At 42.2% G+C, this 13652-nt stretch overlaps 1 protein-coding gene across 4 annotated transcripts in view; it reads left to right on the plus strand.

Moving 5' to 3' along the window:
- LOC114878485 (homeobox protein six1a) overlaps nt 1-13318 on the plus strand; it is a 30589-nt gene extending 17271 nt beyond the window's left edge. For 3 of the 4 annotated variants that reach the window (XM_029192346.2, XM_029192348.2, XM_029192347.2), the window contains 2 exons: nt 7318-7789; nt 8560-13318. In XM_029192346.2, the coding sequence (XP_029048179.1) occupies nt 7318-7789; nt 8560-8841 (754 nt within the window). In that variant the 3' untranslated portion in view covers nt 8842-13318. The remainder of the gene's footprint in view (nt 1-7317; nt 7790-8559) is intronic. The other variant, XM_029192349.2, reaches the window with a different exon arrangement.
- Nucleotides 13319-13652: the final 334 nt, after the last annotated feature.

The following is a 13652-nucleotide window of genomic DNA, read 5'->3' on the forward strand; positions in this document are numbered from 1 at the left end:
CGTGTACCACACAAACTGGCCAGCCTTTTACATTGCTGCAGCGTATATTGTCCGGCACTGGTTGCACGCTACATTTCAACCTTATTCTTCCGTCGCTTTTGTCGTAGCTCGGCCGAGAGTTTGAATTTTCGCGTTTTCTTTGTACAAGAATATCGTGCCTCGAGAGAGGAGAGGTGATTTAATCAAGTCACTGGTCGAAATTGACCGTGTTGATGGCTGCTCCCGCTGATCTCGTGTCCAATGAAATTTATTCCGGTTCCTTGTCACCTTGGTTATTTATTTATTTCTATATATGTCGCTTTGAATTTGTAGCATTGGGTGCTACAAATGGGGTGTTCTCTTGTTCTTCAGATTATGGGAATTAAAAGCTAAGGAAGGTTATTTCTATACTCGCCGCTAGAGGAATCGCACAAGGGAGGTTTAAGGGTAGCTTAAGTTCTCCTTAGATTTTCTCAGGGTTGTTTTTCTTATTTACGGGAAAAAGCCTACCAGCGGAAGCATTTTCGTGTGACGTATTCTACGTATGCAACGGTACACACAGACGTTCCCTTAAAAGGTGTTGAATTACGTCGTCAAACTGGAACACAAAGCTTATGTAAGTCCGTCCAAGAAGTCTCGATCTTCGTGGTGCGGTGTACCTCTTCCTTCCCCTTGCTCTTTGAACGTGATAAAGTTTCAGTTTGTAACGATATATAAATATCACCGTCTTTTTTATCGCCATTAGATTTATCGTACATAACGCGTCTAGATTGCGAAAGAATGCCTAACGTTTATTCCTTGTTTCCTGAGGGTAATTTTACCATCGAACATTACAGAACGCGGGACATAAGAAGCGAATAGTTGTAAACAGTCTTTGTAATGCGAGGAATTTCATGAAAATACCAAAGGTACGATCACCAGGGACGATGCCAAATATTTCTCCCTAAATTAAACGAGTCGCAACGCGGTTTTAGTCTGACGATCGAACCAGCCTAATATTTTATCGTGTTACATTTCTTGGAGTAAGAAATAGGAAGGTATTGTCGCTTTTACATCATCTTTAATCTGTCTTCTCGTTTGATTTGAAACGAGGAACGCGCGTTTACAATGCGCATACCGAGAGCGCATCTCGGTTCGTCGCGACGCCATACACCATTTCTATTTACGCGTAACTCATCATAACAGTCCTTGACCACGAATTTTACTGCGACACGTTAACTGGTACGTGTTTTACGAGGATCATAGGTTTATAGGGAACATCACAGAGCCATGTTATCGTTTTAATGGATTATAGAAAATACAGTTCAAATTGAGATAGCTTTAACCATGCAGCCACACGATTTATTCTCTTTCAGTCCCTATAACTTACAAACGCGTGTAGTTTCTTGCAACAGACTAGCATTTGCTTCTCGCGTTTCCATTGGTAATATCGCCGCTCGATCTCTAAAATAAGATGTCGTAGTTTTTCTTATTAATTGAAGCAGTCGCATAAGTAGATGGGGAAGAGGGTGGGTTTGGACTTCCAGAAAATGTAGACTGATCATCTTACTATTTAAAAATTTCAAGGTTTTAAAATTCTAATATTTCAAAATTCTAAGATCTCCTAGGTTCTAAAATTCTAAGGTTCCGAGGTTCTACAATTTTAATATTTCAAAATTCTAAGGCCCCAAGGTTTTAAAATTCTAATACTCCAAAATTTTTAAATTCTAAGATCTCAAGGTTTTAAAATTTTAAGGCTCCAAGGTTCTAAAATTCTAATATTCCAAAACCCTAAGGCCCCAAGATTCTAAAATTCTAAGACTCCAAGACTCTAAAATTCTAAAATTCTAAGGTCTCAAGGTTCTAAAATTCCGATCAAAAAATTTTAAAATTCTTTCCATCCGGTCCATTCCTAAATAATTTTAGTTACAACAATAAACGAAAACAGGGTCGAAAATTAAAGAACCTTTACGAGGTTCATAGTATGCCGAGCGTCGCGTCGCGTAACGAGCTACTTAACCAAACATCCCGGCAACGAGATTTACGAGTGGACGTGTTTGTCGTTGTTCCACCAACGTGTCGGATAGAATTTGGCATGAAAATGTAAATTTTCTGGCAGCAACCCTGCACGGGCATTCTTCCATGCAATTTCCCGTCGAAATGAGCCGCGATATTCCCCGTACCGTCGGATAAAAGCGTCATTCATTTAGCGACGGATTTCGATGCAACCGTTGCCTAGATGGTCGATAACTCTTCTTACCCGATGTCTACCGGTTCTACGAGCTAGGCTAATTCGTCTTTCGTTTATACCTAACGCTATGCTACCTTCCTAATTATCGCCTCGTTAATCTTACCGGTCGCTAGAGATTTGCTTTTGAACGACACCGTCGAATTAGTACGTTCAGTTTGGAGAGATAGGGAGATCAGAGAATCCCTTCTCGCTGCCGATTAATTATAAGGAAATTAATTAAGTTCACGCTGGCAAGTGTAACAACATTCGATGAATAAGAGAGTTGAATTTTTTGGAATTCAAATTCCGCTGAATTCACAGCGTGATTATAAAATGAATATCAATCATCGATTGATCTTCGATTCGCCGGTTGTTAAATGATTGACAGATAAAAATCGCAGCAGGTAAACGCGCAACTTCTCGGTCAGATAACAGGACCAAAGCGTTAAAACGCTTTTGGTGTTTCGGAATTCTTTAATCCGGATTACGTTGAACCTGCCACTCGGTAGTCCTCCTCGGTCTATGATGAGCGTGTTACACAAACGAACGAACACGTGGCTTGTCCCCTGTTATTCAGAATCTTCTTGCAAGAAGATAAAACTCGAAGGATACCGGTCCTACCCCACACGAAAGTTTTGGTTAATGATTATGTCAATGAGCGGTTGATCGATTCGATCGCGTGAAACAGATTTAATCTAAGCGAGGATCGTGGAGGAACACCCAGCGCGCGACCTTTATTTTATCGAAAATATATGCAAATTGATCGGGAGCGAGATAAAGAATTCAGATAAATGGCTAAACGTGATTTATCGTGTGGATTTATTAATAGAGTATATATACAGGCATGTAGCGATTGGTGAATGTTAGAGCTCCTGCGATTTAAGGAATTTTAGTGTTCTAAGATTAGGAAATGTTTAGGAATAAAATTATGGAGGTGATCATTAATCCTATGATTAATTACATAAATGTCGATAACTGAAGGACTATCAATACTATTTATTTCTTATTGTTAACACATTTGTTTTTCAATAAGAGAGTTGCTTATCACGTTTCGTTTTGATAAACTCCGAGTAAAACAGACACCAAGGGAGTCAGTATTAGTAGAGAAGATGTTTTCTTCTGAAACTGCGAAACTTTTCTCCTCTGATTTAGCGGAGGGGTAGTGTTCAGGTAAAAGAGAAAATAAAGCTTGACCATCCTGGAAAGGAGGTGAGCTCGAAGTTTGTAAACAGAGGCGGTGTGTACACGGTAGGCTGCATCCCCATTATTTTAGGCCGAAGAAATTCTTTCCTATCTGTTTATGGAATCAGCTGCCGGGCAAAGTCCCTTCTTCGTGCTCACCTGCCGGGCAGGCTGGATAGAGCAACGGGGCTTTTTTTTCGGAGGAAAATCCCTCCCGACAAACTAGCTAACCGATGTTCAATTTGCTCTGTGTCCTAACCGGCTTCTTCATCCGCGGTGAAGGTTTGCCTTCCTGCCTTCTCGACGTTCGAGTAATCCTGAAACCATCCCCCTTTGCTTGTTTGCATGGAACCTTCGAGGATAATACCGTGCCCATTCGATCCATGAAAGCGGAAGTCAACTTTCTTCCATTGGTTTCGACCAATATTCAGCTTTGCCGTCGGCGACAAGTATTTAACGCTGAATCTCTTAATTTTTCGTTATAAAAATCGACCCTTTCGAATATCCTCTTAGGTGTTTGCTGAACAAGCAGTCGCAGACGCGAGAGGGGTGTCGCTTTCTTTCCTTTGTTTTTCTAACGAGTCTAATAATATTGTCTCGCGTTTCTAACGCGACGACGAGCGCAATCGGATCGCATCTCCGACCAGAATAGAAGCCGAAATCTCAGATCTCTTGGCTCGGCTTTTAGCCGGCTTTCCATCGCTCGTCTTACTTGCTCTTTGCCCTATGTCTCGGTTCATCCCTAAGGTAAACGGGATCTACGAAACACTCGCGAGACGTCGCGTTAAAGATCATTCTTATGACTCGGTATTACGCTTATCCCCCTCGAAAATTTCATTCTCGTATGATCCTAATCAGTGGGGGTGTGCGGGTACACGAGTGTGGAGTTGGATCGGGCAAAACCTTGTCTGGAATGCAACGACTCCTTAATCGAGTTTAGGATTTCAAGTCGAATTAGGGTCTCAAAATGACACGGGTACCCGAATAAACTTTGGAGGTTCCAACCGTGTCAAGAAAATCATGGCAACGAGAAGAAACGACATTGTTGATATCTCCAAGTAAAAATCGCGTGTAATAAACGTGGAACAGGGAAGAAATGGGACGAACGAGTGACCATGTGGGCACGACGGGGTACCGAGTTGCCTCGACCGTGAATCGTTCGACACGTTGGTGGAAATTAATAACACCCTTAAACACGCCGTGCATACCGTCGGGTAGAGTTTGTCGTAATTTCTTTTATCGTAGCATATTCGAGCGTCGTCTTTCATCGACGGCAGTGACACAGGGGGGAAGAGTATTATTGTCGGGGTGATCGGTGATCGGTGGGTGGCACTGTCTCCGCGTCACATTTTCTCGTGTAAAAAGACCACGGCTATAGATGAATGAAGAAAAAGACGAAGGTTAGAAGCTATGATGTCCGATCATATCTGTCGGTATCGTCGAACGAGACAACGACGTCTGTCCCGCGTTGTTTCAAACACCCAGCATATTATTCCTCCCCCTATCGACGGAGGAGGGAATTGTGCATGGGCTATTCGGTCGGATTAGCATAATTCGTAATTTAATTTCCCGATAAATTTCCTATGGCGTTACTCGCGCTGGGTCGACCGAAATGAGATGGTATCGGCTTGCGCGATTCCACTAATTCGCGTCTAAGTTTATATCGCTCGGCCAGAGAGCAGCACGGGGTCGAGATAGGATCAACCTTATCTCTCCTCCTCTTTCTTCTACATTCTCTTTCTCTCGAATCCTTTTCTCTCGCAGCCGCCTCGTAAAATCGGATTATATCGGCTCTATCGCCCCTGCGTTGTCGCACACTTTATTCGAGCCAGCCACCACACGATATCGCCCCCCCTTCCTTGCTCTTTCGCAAACGACCTGGGTCAGGGTTCGTGGTGTACTGGTGCGGTAATCATGTTTCTCTTTAATGCCGATCAGTTGAACCCCGCGTCATTGTTAAAACGAGGGACCAAATGAAAATATATTAACATTGCAAAAAATTCAATTTACTTAAGAGTGAAATTGATAAAAATGAATTAACATTGGACGATCGCATTGTTCCAAGGAGTCTGCGGTCAGCTGACGACCTTAAGGACTCCTCGAGGACATTATGCTGGTTCGTTCCGTAAGATAGAATCTTGTCGGTCCCATGTGAAACTGTTTCTCCGAGCGTTTCTGTTTCTGGAAAACGGACGAATCGATCTTGCCTCGGACGTGGAGGCAACGGAATCTCGTAGCGGAGCTTATTTACGAACTGGCCGATTAATAAAACCAGTGCCTCGCCTTCGATCATTATCGCTTGGCGCTGTTTAAACCAGCGGACGCTATAAAATCGCGCGCGCCGCGTTTTGGGACCATTTCGGAATGGAAAAATAGCGATGGAACACGAGGTGGATGAAGAAAAAGATGAAATAGAGGCGAACTCGATTGGAGTGTGTAGTAGGTGTCGTGGCGAACGAGTCCACCGAATAAATGTCTCCTCCGCGCGATGAGTCACAAATCCTAATGAAAATAATAATGCCCGAAAGATTCCGTTCTGGTGGTGGCGGCGGGGCGCGCAACGCGGATAAATTTACTGCGCGATCTTGCCTCGGATAAGGCATACCTGGGGACACCTCGTCGGGGTTATAGACCCAGGCATGCAACGGGTGGCGCGGAAAGTACCGGTGGAAACAAGCCGATCCTCTTGTCCTTGCCGTGGAACGAACGTTGTCCCACCACGTGTGGGATCTGTTGCATCGCGTCTTGTAGAAATAATTCTTTCTTGTCCCCGGGCGACGAGACCGTGCACCACCTCTGCAACCGGGCTAAACGAACGACCAGATTTTCACCTGCCGAACGGATTTATCGCTGCCCCTTCTAGGCACTGGACAAAAGGCCAGGCTATCTTTCCCTCGATGAATCTTTTTTTCTTTCTCGAGAGCCTTTAGTCTTGCTGCTTAATGTGATTTTGGTAACGTTCGTTTCGCGATCTCCTAGAGATCCTTTCGGATAGGATAGTCTCATGGTCTTTCGGACGATTGGATCTTCGAAAATTCTCTGGCATCTCTACTTCAAACGGGGTTTTAGTGTATAAGGTAGTTCCAGTGCCAAGATTTTTACCGTATCAAGGTGGACGGAAAGAAGAAAAGCAGTAGGCCCTTTCTGTTATCAGCTCGGTAGCCCCTCGATGGTGGACCGGTTCTCGAAAACACCCCGTAGACAAGTGTCCTGGCACTTGCGGCGGAGACAGTGCCGTATCGCGGCGGTCACGTCTAAACGACTTGTAAAACAAGCGCTTAACGATTGCTCGTACCTGGATATAGAGAGTGTGGAAGAGGTGGGATTGTGAGAGGGAGAAAGGGAGAGAGAGAGAGAAAGAAGTTAGAGACCGTTCAGGTCCCACGTGCTTCGGCTTCGAGGAGGTCCAGCCTGCTAAATCGAGTTTACGAGACGTCCAGTGGTGTCTCTCCCCTTCCTCTGCTCTCACTTTATACAACATACTCCTATTCTTTCGTCGTTTTTTTTTTTTTTTACTTGTACCTACCCTCCTCCTCCCAGGTCGCAGCACGACTACCCTTAATTCACAAGTACCCGAGGGAAGCAGAGTACCCTCTTCCATGGTAGTTTACGCATCGACGCGGGTATTATCTTACACGATATTATTCTCCGGCCCTATCCTCTTCCGCTTCGAGTCACTGCCGATCACCAGCCCGGCTGTTTCGTCTGTAATTATATTAGACCGGGTAGCTTGCGCCAGTAATCTCGTTCGAACGTGTGCATGGCTCGCGAAAGCACCGAGTCCTAGGATAGGATCCTAATTGGAATGCAGCCACCTGGACTGCACGTCCCCCCACACTTATAACGTTCAAGTTTGCATAAGAATACACCACGACGAGGAATAGTAGAAGGAAGATAAGAGGTCGAGGATAGTGGTACGTAATAACCTTGTTTCTATTTTGTTTCAGTGGCCAAAGAGAAGACAAAACCCACGTCGGTGGACTGGGTGATTCGAGCAGCGAGAGCGGCGACGAGACGAAGAGACAGGCGGTCAGCCAACAACAGCAACAGCAACCTTCGTCTTGCGCCGTTCAGCAACAGCAACAGCAGCAACAGTTGGTGGAGCACCAGCAGACGCCCGGCATGTACCAGCTTCCGCCTCCGGTTTCCGTTTCCAGCCCGCACTCGTACCACCAAGGCCACGGCTCGACCTTGAGCCATCCTCACACACCCACCCACCACATGCAACACCACGACACAGGCAGCGAGAGCGGCGACGACAAGCGAAACCTTCATCATCAGCTGCAACATCATCTCCAGGTCGGTGCTCATGGTACTCCCCACGGCTTGGTACATCCCACGGCGACCTTGCCACCGCCACCACCGAGCTGCGCCCAACAGAAGACCCAGTTGGACTATATGCAGTACTATAGTCCACAGGTATAGTGTGAACTGTTTGTGCGGTTTCCTTCGGGACACAGAGGGTTACATTAGAGGTGGAGGGACTTTGATTTCTTAGATGCTGGACAAACAAGTGTATTTGAATGGGTGCAGTTTTCGGATAGTGATGATTATAGCCTTTGAAGAATATTTTCCTTTTTTTTTTTTGTAATTTTATCATAGCATTTGTTGCAGTGTTTGTTGGTTATTGTGTCTAGATTTTTTAAATACAATTCAGATAGATTCGTGTTTTATCAATGACAATCGTGTAATTGCATCGTTGTAAAAGGAGAATGATAGATCGAAGATGTAATACAGAAAGTTTCAGGTAGACCATCAAGAAACAATATTGGAACGTTTTAATTACCCCATGTCATTAATTTGCTGTTCAATTTGCTAATTCAAATCCTGTTTGATTCTTAACTAACGAATAACCATCTCTCATTCTATCATTTGCTTTTCCTTTTGCTTATCTGAAAACGCACACCTAATACGTAACTATATAACTCTGTTTCTCTTACTTATCATTAATATAATAGAAACTTCCAGGTGTAAGCTGTGTCCAGAAAGGCTGTAAGTATCGCGACGTTTCGCTGACCGTTGACCATAAGCAGGGCAGGGGATAAAATTAGGGATCAATAATTACAATCATTGACAATCAATAAGGTGTTAACGAAAAGTCGAGATACTTATTACACTTGGAAGATTACTGTACCCAGTACATCCTAGAATGATACGCTAGCGAAGGATGGTTCGATTCCCTGTTCCAGGATTATCTGATCACCCCGACCTCGGCGGATCTGCAGAAGTCCCTTCCGCACACGGCCACGTCGATGCAGATGGGTGCTATAGCACCTTCCATGGGTGGGCTTAGCCCGATGGGCCCGTCGACGATGCTACCTAACACGATGCAGGGCGTGAACACTATGAACACGATGTCGATGAACGGCATGGGCATGGGTGCCTACCAAGGCATGGGTTCCATGGGGATGTCTACGTCGCACGGTAGTTATCACAGCGGTCTCGTCCTGGGTGATTATCACTCGTTGTGACCTTGGGCCCCGAGCAGTCAGGGCAAAAGGAACCAAGAGAAAACCTAACTCGTTTCGATTCGTAAAGGGGTCTGCCAACGGAATTGTTCCCGTGATATTCGCCGGAGTCGCTAAGCTTTAACGAAAGGACAGACGCTGGATTTTGTCCGGAACGCGTGTTGGGTACATTATCCGCGCTCAGCGAATGTAGGTAATTAGGAAACGCGTTCTCTGTCGCTCTCGAGGCGGAGAATAATTCGTCGAGACATTCTCGATGGTAAATAGGACAGTTTTGAAGTCTGAAGGCATCGTGTGATTTGATTGAAACAGGTCACTTGATACGTTTAGTCCGGATGATGTCTTAAAACGTCGAGCTGAATCTGCAGAGATTCTGAGGTAGCTTTGAGAAATCTTCCTGGTTAAACGTGTTAATCGGTCGCTTATTATGAAAAATTTCACCATGGACATCGGAAGTATCTTTAGTTAATAGGATCACTCGATGCCTCGACTTTGAAGTAACCGAGAAGCAAGCACGCCGTTGTTAACGCAGACATGGCGCACCCACACCAGTTCTCCCGACAGAGGGAGCTCAAAGTAGAATATTATTATTAATTAATAGTAGCCGTGGAACGAGAGGAAAATCGAGGCAACGGGGGAAACGCTTCCGGGTGAAAATAGCAAAAGACATATTAGCATTTTTCTTTTCCCGTATCGCGTAGCGCGCGAGACAAGCCAGAGCCTAATTACTTCCAGAAACGCAACCCCTATGGCAGGGTTGTGCCTATATTCTTTTCTTTTCTTTTTCTTTTTCTCGCGAATCGCTCCGTACTTCTAATCTCGTAGCGTACCGCCTGTACCTTAGGTCCCTTGGAATAAGAACACGAGCATAACGTTATTTACGGTTACCAGTAGACGGTTCAGACTCCGTACAAGCTTCAGCAAGCTGCCAATTTTCCTTGACCCCTTCGAATGCTGTGTTTTCAAACGTCTGTGCGAAACAGTGAAAATTAATGAGCTCTGCTTTCGGCCAAGTTTCACGGAACACATGATTGATTAGTCAAGCAATTATAGCGCAATTGAAAAGTTTGGCAGGTAATGTCTTTCTTAACACTTTCCGCTATAGTAAAGAAACTGTACTTAATTATGATTAAAAGTACTTAAATTGGTTATAGTCATTTTAGGTTTGCAAAGATTGAATTTCAGAATCAAGTTTCAAAATATAACGTCCTGGCATTTGACCGTAAAGAGAAAGAAAAAAAAACACGGCAGACGTCGATGGTCCCTAAAGAACATTCGTTTCCCAAAGTCCAGAATAATTCCTGAGGCGTGTACGGATCTCAGCCAGCCGCTAATTAATTAACGTCGCTATAACGAACCACACACGCTCCTCACACACTACACTATTCTCTCTCCCTTCCTTTACACCGTACGCTTCTGTGTTTGTCCTGTGTACATATGTAGATAATATACACGCATAACAACACTTACACCTATCACACACGTACACGTATTCGAGAGAAGATTAAGTTAATTCTCGTCTCTACTCGAGACGAGTACCGGGTGTTCGCGAATCAAGTTCGCGAATCGCGATTTTCGTTCTCTATCTCTTTCGAAAAAAGAAAACTCTCCTTATTTATGGCTTTCAAGCTTGTCCGTCTCGTTTCTATCTCCCGTTTCTATCAATTTGAGATCTAACCGTTGGTCCGGGGCTGTTCAAGAGTTCCTCATACGTGTTCTTCTGTAGAAGAAGAGATAGAAGAAGGTAGCTGTTGATTTTCTATCTCTTCATTAACCCTTTTACTATGAAGGACGTATATATACGTAATTGGAAATTTAGCACGTTGATCGTCGCTTTAATTTTCAATAGAGATTTGCGGGTACCCGACTCTTAGATCAGATGGTAATCGAGTCGAATGGAACCCCCCCAAAGTTCGTCCAGGAAATAAATTTATTCGGGTACCCCTAATTTTCGAACCCCAATGATATTCAACACTTGAAAGTTTTCCCAACCATTTCTACGAATTCTTGCACAGTCCACCTTACCAACGGTAATACTTAATGAAAACGTCAGGAAATTCGCGAACTATTCTGGCAAATTTCTCGCACACCTGGTATATTAAAAATAAATAAACACTGTCGGTAGAGAATAAGTTAGCACGTAAGTTATCATTTATTCGCAGTTCGTAGTCTGTACATAAAAGTGAACAGCGAGAGGAGAGCGAGAGAGCAGATGATGATGACGATGATGATGGAGCAAGAGGCACGAAGAACGACTGACGATGAGAGAATGAAAGAGAAAGTGAGAAAGGGTGAGACAGATAGGAGAGAGAGAAAACGGCATCGTACAGGTGACAAAGCGACAAGAGGGTGAGAAAAGTAAGAGTACTTTCTTCTTTTTTTTTTTTATCGGTTCTCTATTTAAGGGACATCTATCGCGCAGATGTCCGGAATTAATGTATTATTGAATCGGTTGCGACATTGCCTTCTAAAGATTCTTATCTAGGGATCGCTGAGGAGGGAAAGGATATTTCTCTTTAGAATGAGTCCTCGGGACGAAACAGGGTATGCAAGAGGAAACGAGCGAATAACGAGATAGAGATTATAATACAAGTTCTTTTGTATCGTGTAGAAATTCGCATTTTCTTTTTATCGTTAACACGTTAACTCTTCACTTGGCACCTCGTTAAATTAATAGTGATATTAATGATAATTGGAATTTCATTTTTATTCCATTGGATTATTGGTAAATTTTTGATGCCAAATCACTGTGATTGCTTATTAAGTATACGATTGATCTACGATTAATACGATTAATATTCACTATTCAAACTTGGCCTCCGCTTTTATTAATTAAATAAAATTCGAGGTAGTTAACGAGTTAACATCACCGAATTTCGAAGGAAAATAGCAATTGATTTCCAAAGATTATCATCTTTTAAATTCATTTGTTTTATTTTTGGGCCCATTGATTTCAAACAATAGAAAATAGAAAATTGGATAAATGTATCATCCAATTGGAATTCTATCGCAAAATGGGTCCTGTTTTTTATCGTCACTTTTATTCGTGTTGATATTCAACAAAGCTAAAGTTGTTTTATAATATTTCAAGAGACAGCGATCGAATTTTTCAATCTCTGTGTTGCGTTTTCCTCGAGATTTCTATAAATTCATCGAGCAGTCAGAACGTTTCTCCATTCACGCACAATCTACGCTTTGTAACGGCACAGTGTGTAACACACTCCTTCGTGATCGGACTGCACACCAATCGCGAATACATTCCGAAAATTGCACACGCATACGGGGATTAAAGGCGGAAGTTTCGCCAACCACAGGAAACGTTTGTCTAAACGACGCGAATAAATAAGCTGCAGTTTATTATTAATACATTCAGTCGCAGCGTTGAGAACGAAAATTAGATTCAGTATATCCGATTATGATTTAATGTTTTTTATTTTTATTTTTCATGATACAGGGCATTCCATGACTATTGGTACCGATTTCAATCGCAAATATAAAATTTATTCAAATGACGCTTTATTTCTTGCAAAAAGTTACTTTGAATATTTGCAATTTTAAATTAAGTATCTGAAATCTGATAATCAAGATGTTTAATAATTTATTTTTATTGTATCAGTTGTTTAAGGACGCCCTGTATATCATTTAGAAAATTACAATTTTTGTTTTTATTTATTTTTATCAATCTTCGTTATTTTGAAACAATCTTTATAATCATATTTGCATGCAATTTTAGAGAATACACTTTTTAGCCTAATTTTACGCAATCAAGTTAAAAGACAAAGCAATTTTATTTCCATTTTGTTTTCTTTTTTTTGAATGATTTTACCAGAGATTCCTCTTTGAAATCTGATCAAGTTTTTAATGACGTCACGAATGATTCAGTGATCTGATCATGTTTGAAGAATTTCACAGTAGCTTTCTCCATACGGTGAAAGAAGAAATTGAAGCTTCGCATATTAATTTAAAAAATGAAAATATATGAATTTTTCTTGGCTAAGAATACTCGTCCAAGCACGATCGTTGCACAAATTTTTATACAATACCGAACAGATGATTTACAAATGAAAAAGAAAGTTACAGAGAGACATAAAGGAGGATCATTAAAACGAGAGACACGCATAAATAGCCGTAGACGAAGCTAGGGACACATTGTGTGTACCATTTCGAACCGGTGAACACGTTTTACGAGGACGATTATTAATAACCAGACACTTCTTCCCAACACAATTCTTGTCGTTTGTGTATTTTAACAGGCAAGCTTTTAAACGTTGCACAACTAACTAAAAAAGACGAAACAGAATCGTTTGAGAGAGAGAGAGAGAATTTAATGTGTGAGATTGAGAAAAAGAGAGTATAATTGAGAAAATATGGAAGGAGAGGCACGAGATAGATAATTAAGAAAGATCACACGATGTACGATCGAACTGTAACCGAAGTAAAGTTGATGTTATTTAAAGTAATAAAAGGAAAATATTATATACACGTCCAAGTGGAACATCCTTGCACGATATCCTGCAAAAACCATGTATCCTTTTCGTTTATGGATTACTTTATTTAATTATTGTTAATGCTTGGATAGCTGGGTCAATCGTGACCCTGTACCCATTGGTATAAGCAGGATTATGAGTTCTAGAAATTTTGAAATTTCAGCATTTTTGAATTTTAAATATTTGAATTTTTGAAATTTGAAATTTTCTCCAATTGAAGTTAATCCTAAACTCAGCGAACCAAGCTATTAATCGTCGAATACCTGTGTAAAACGAGAAACGCGTATATTATCTCTTTCATTGCTACTGTCACTTATAAATTCTCCT

Source organism: Osmia bicornis, chromosome 15 (assembly GCF_907164935.1).
Source record: "Osmia bicornis bicornis chromosome 15, iOsmBic2.1, whole genome shotgun sequence".
NCBI classification, from domain to species: domain Eukaryota; kingdom Metazoa; phylum Arthropoda; class Insecta; order Hymenoptera; family Megachilidae; genus Osmia; species Osmia bicornis.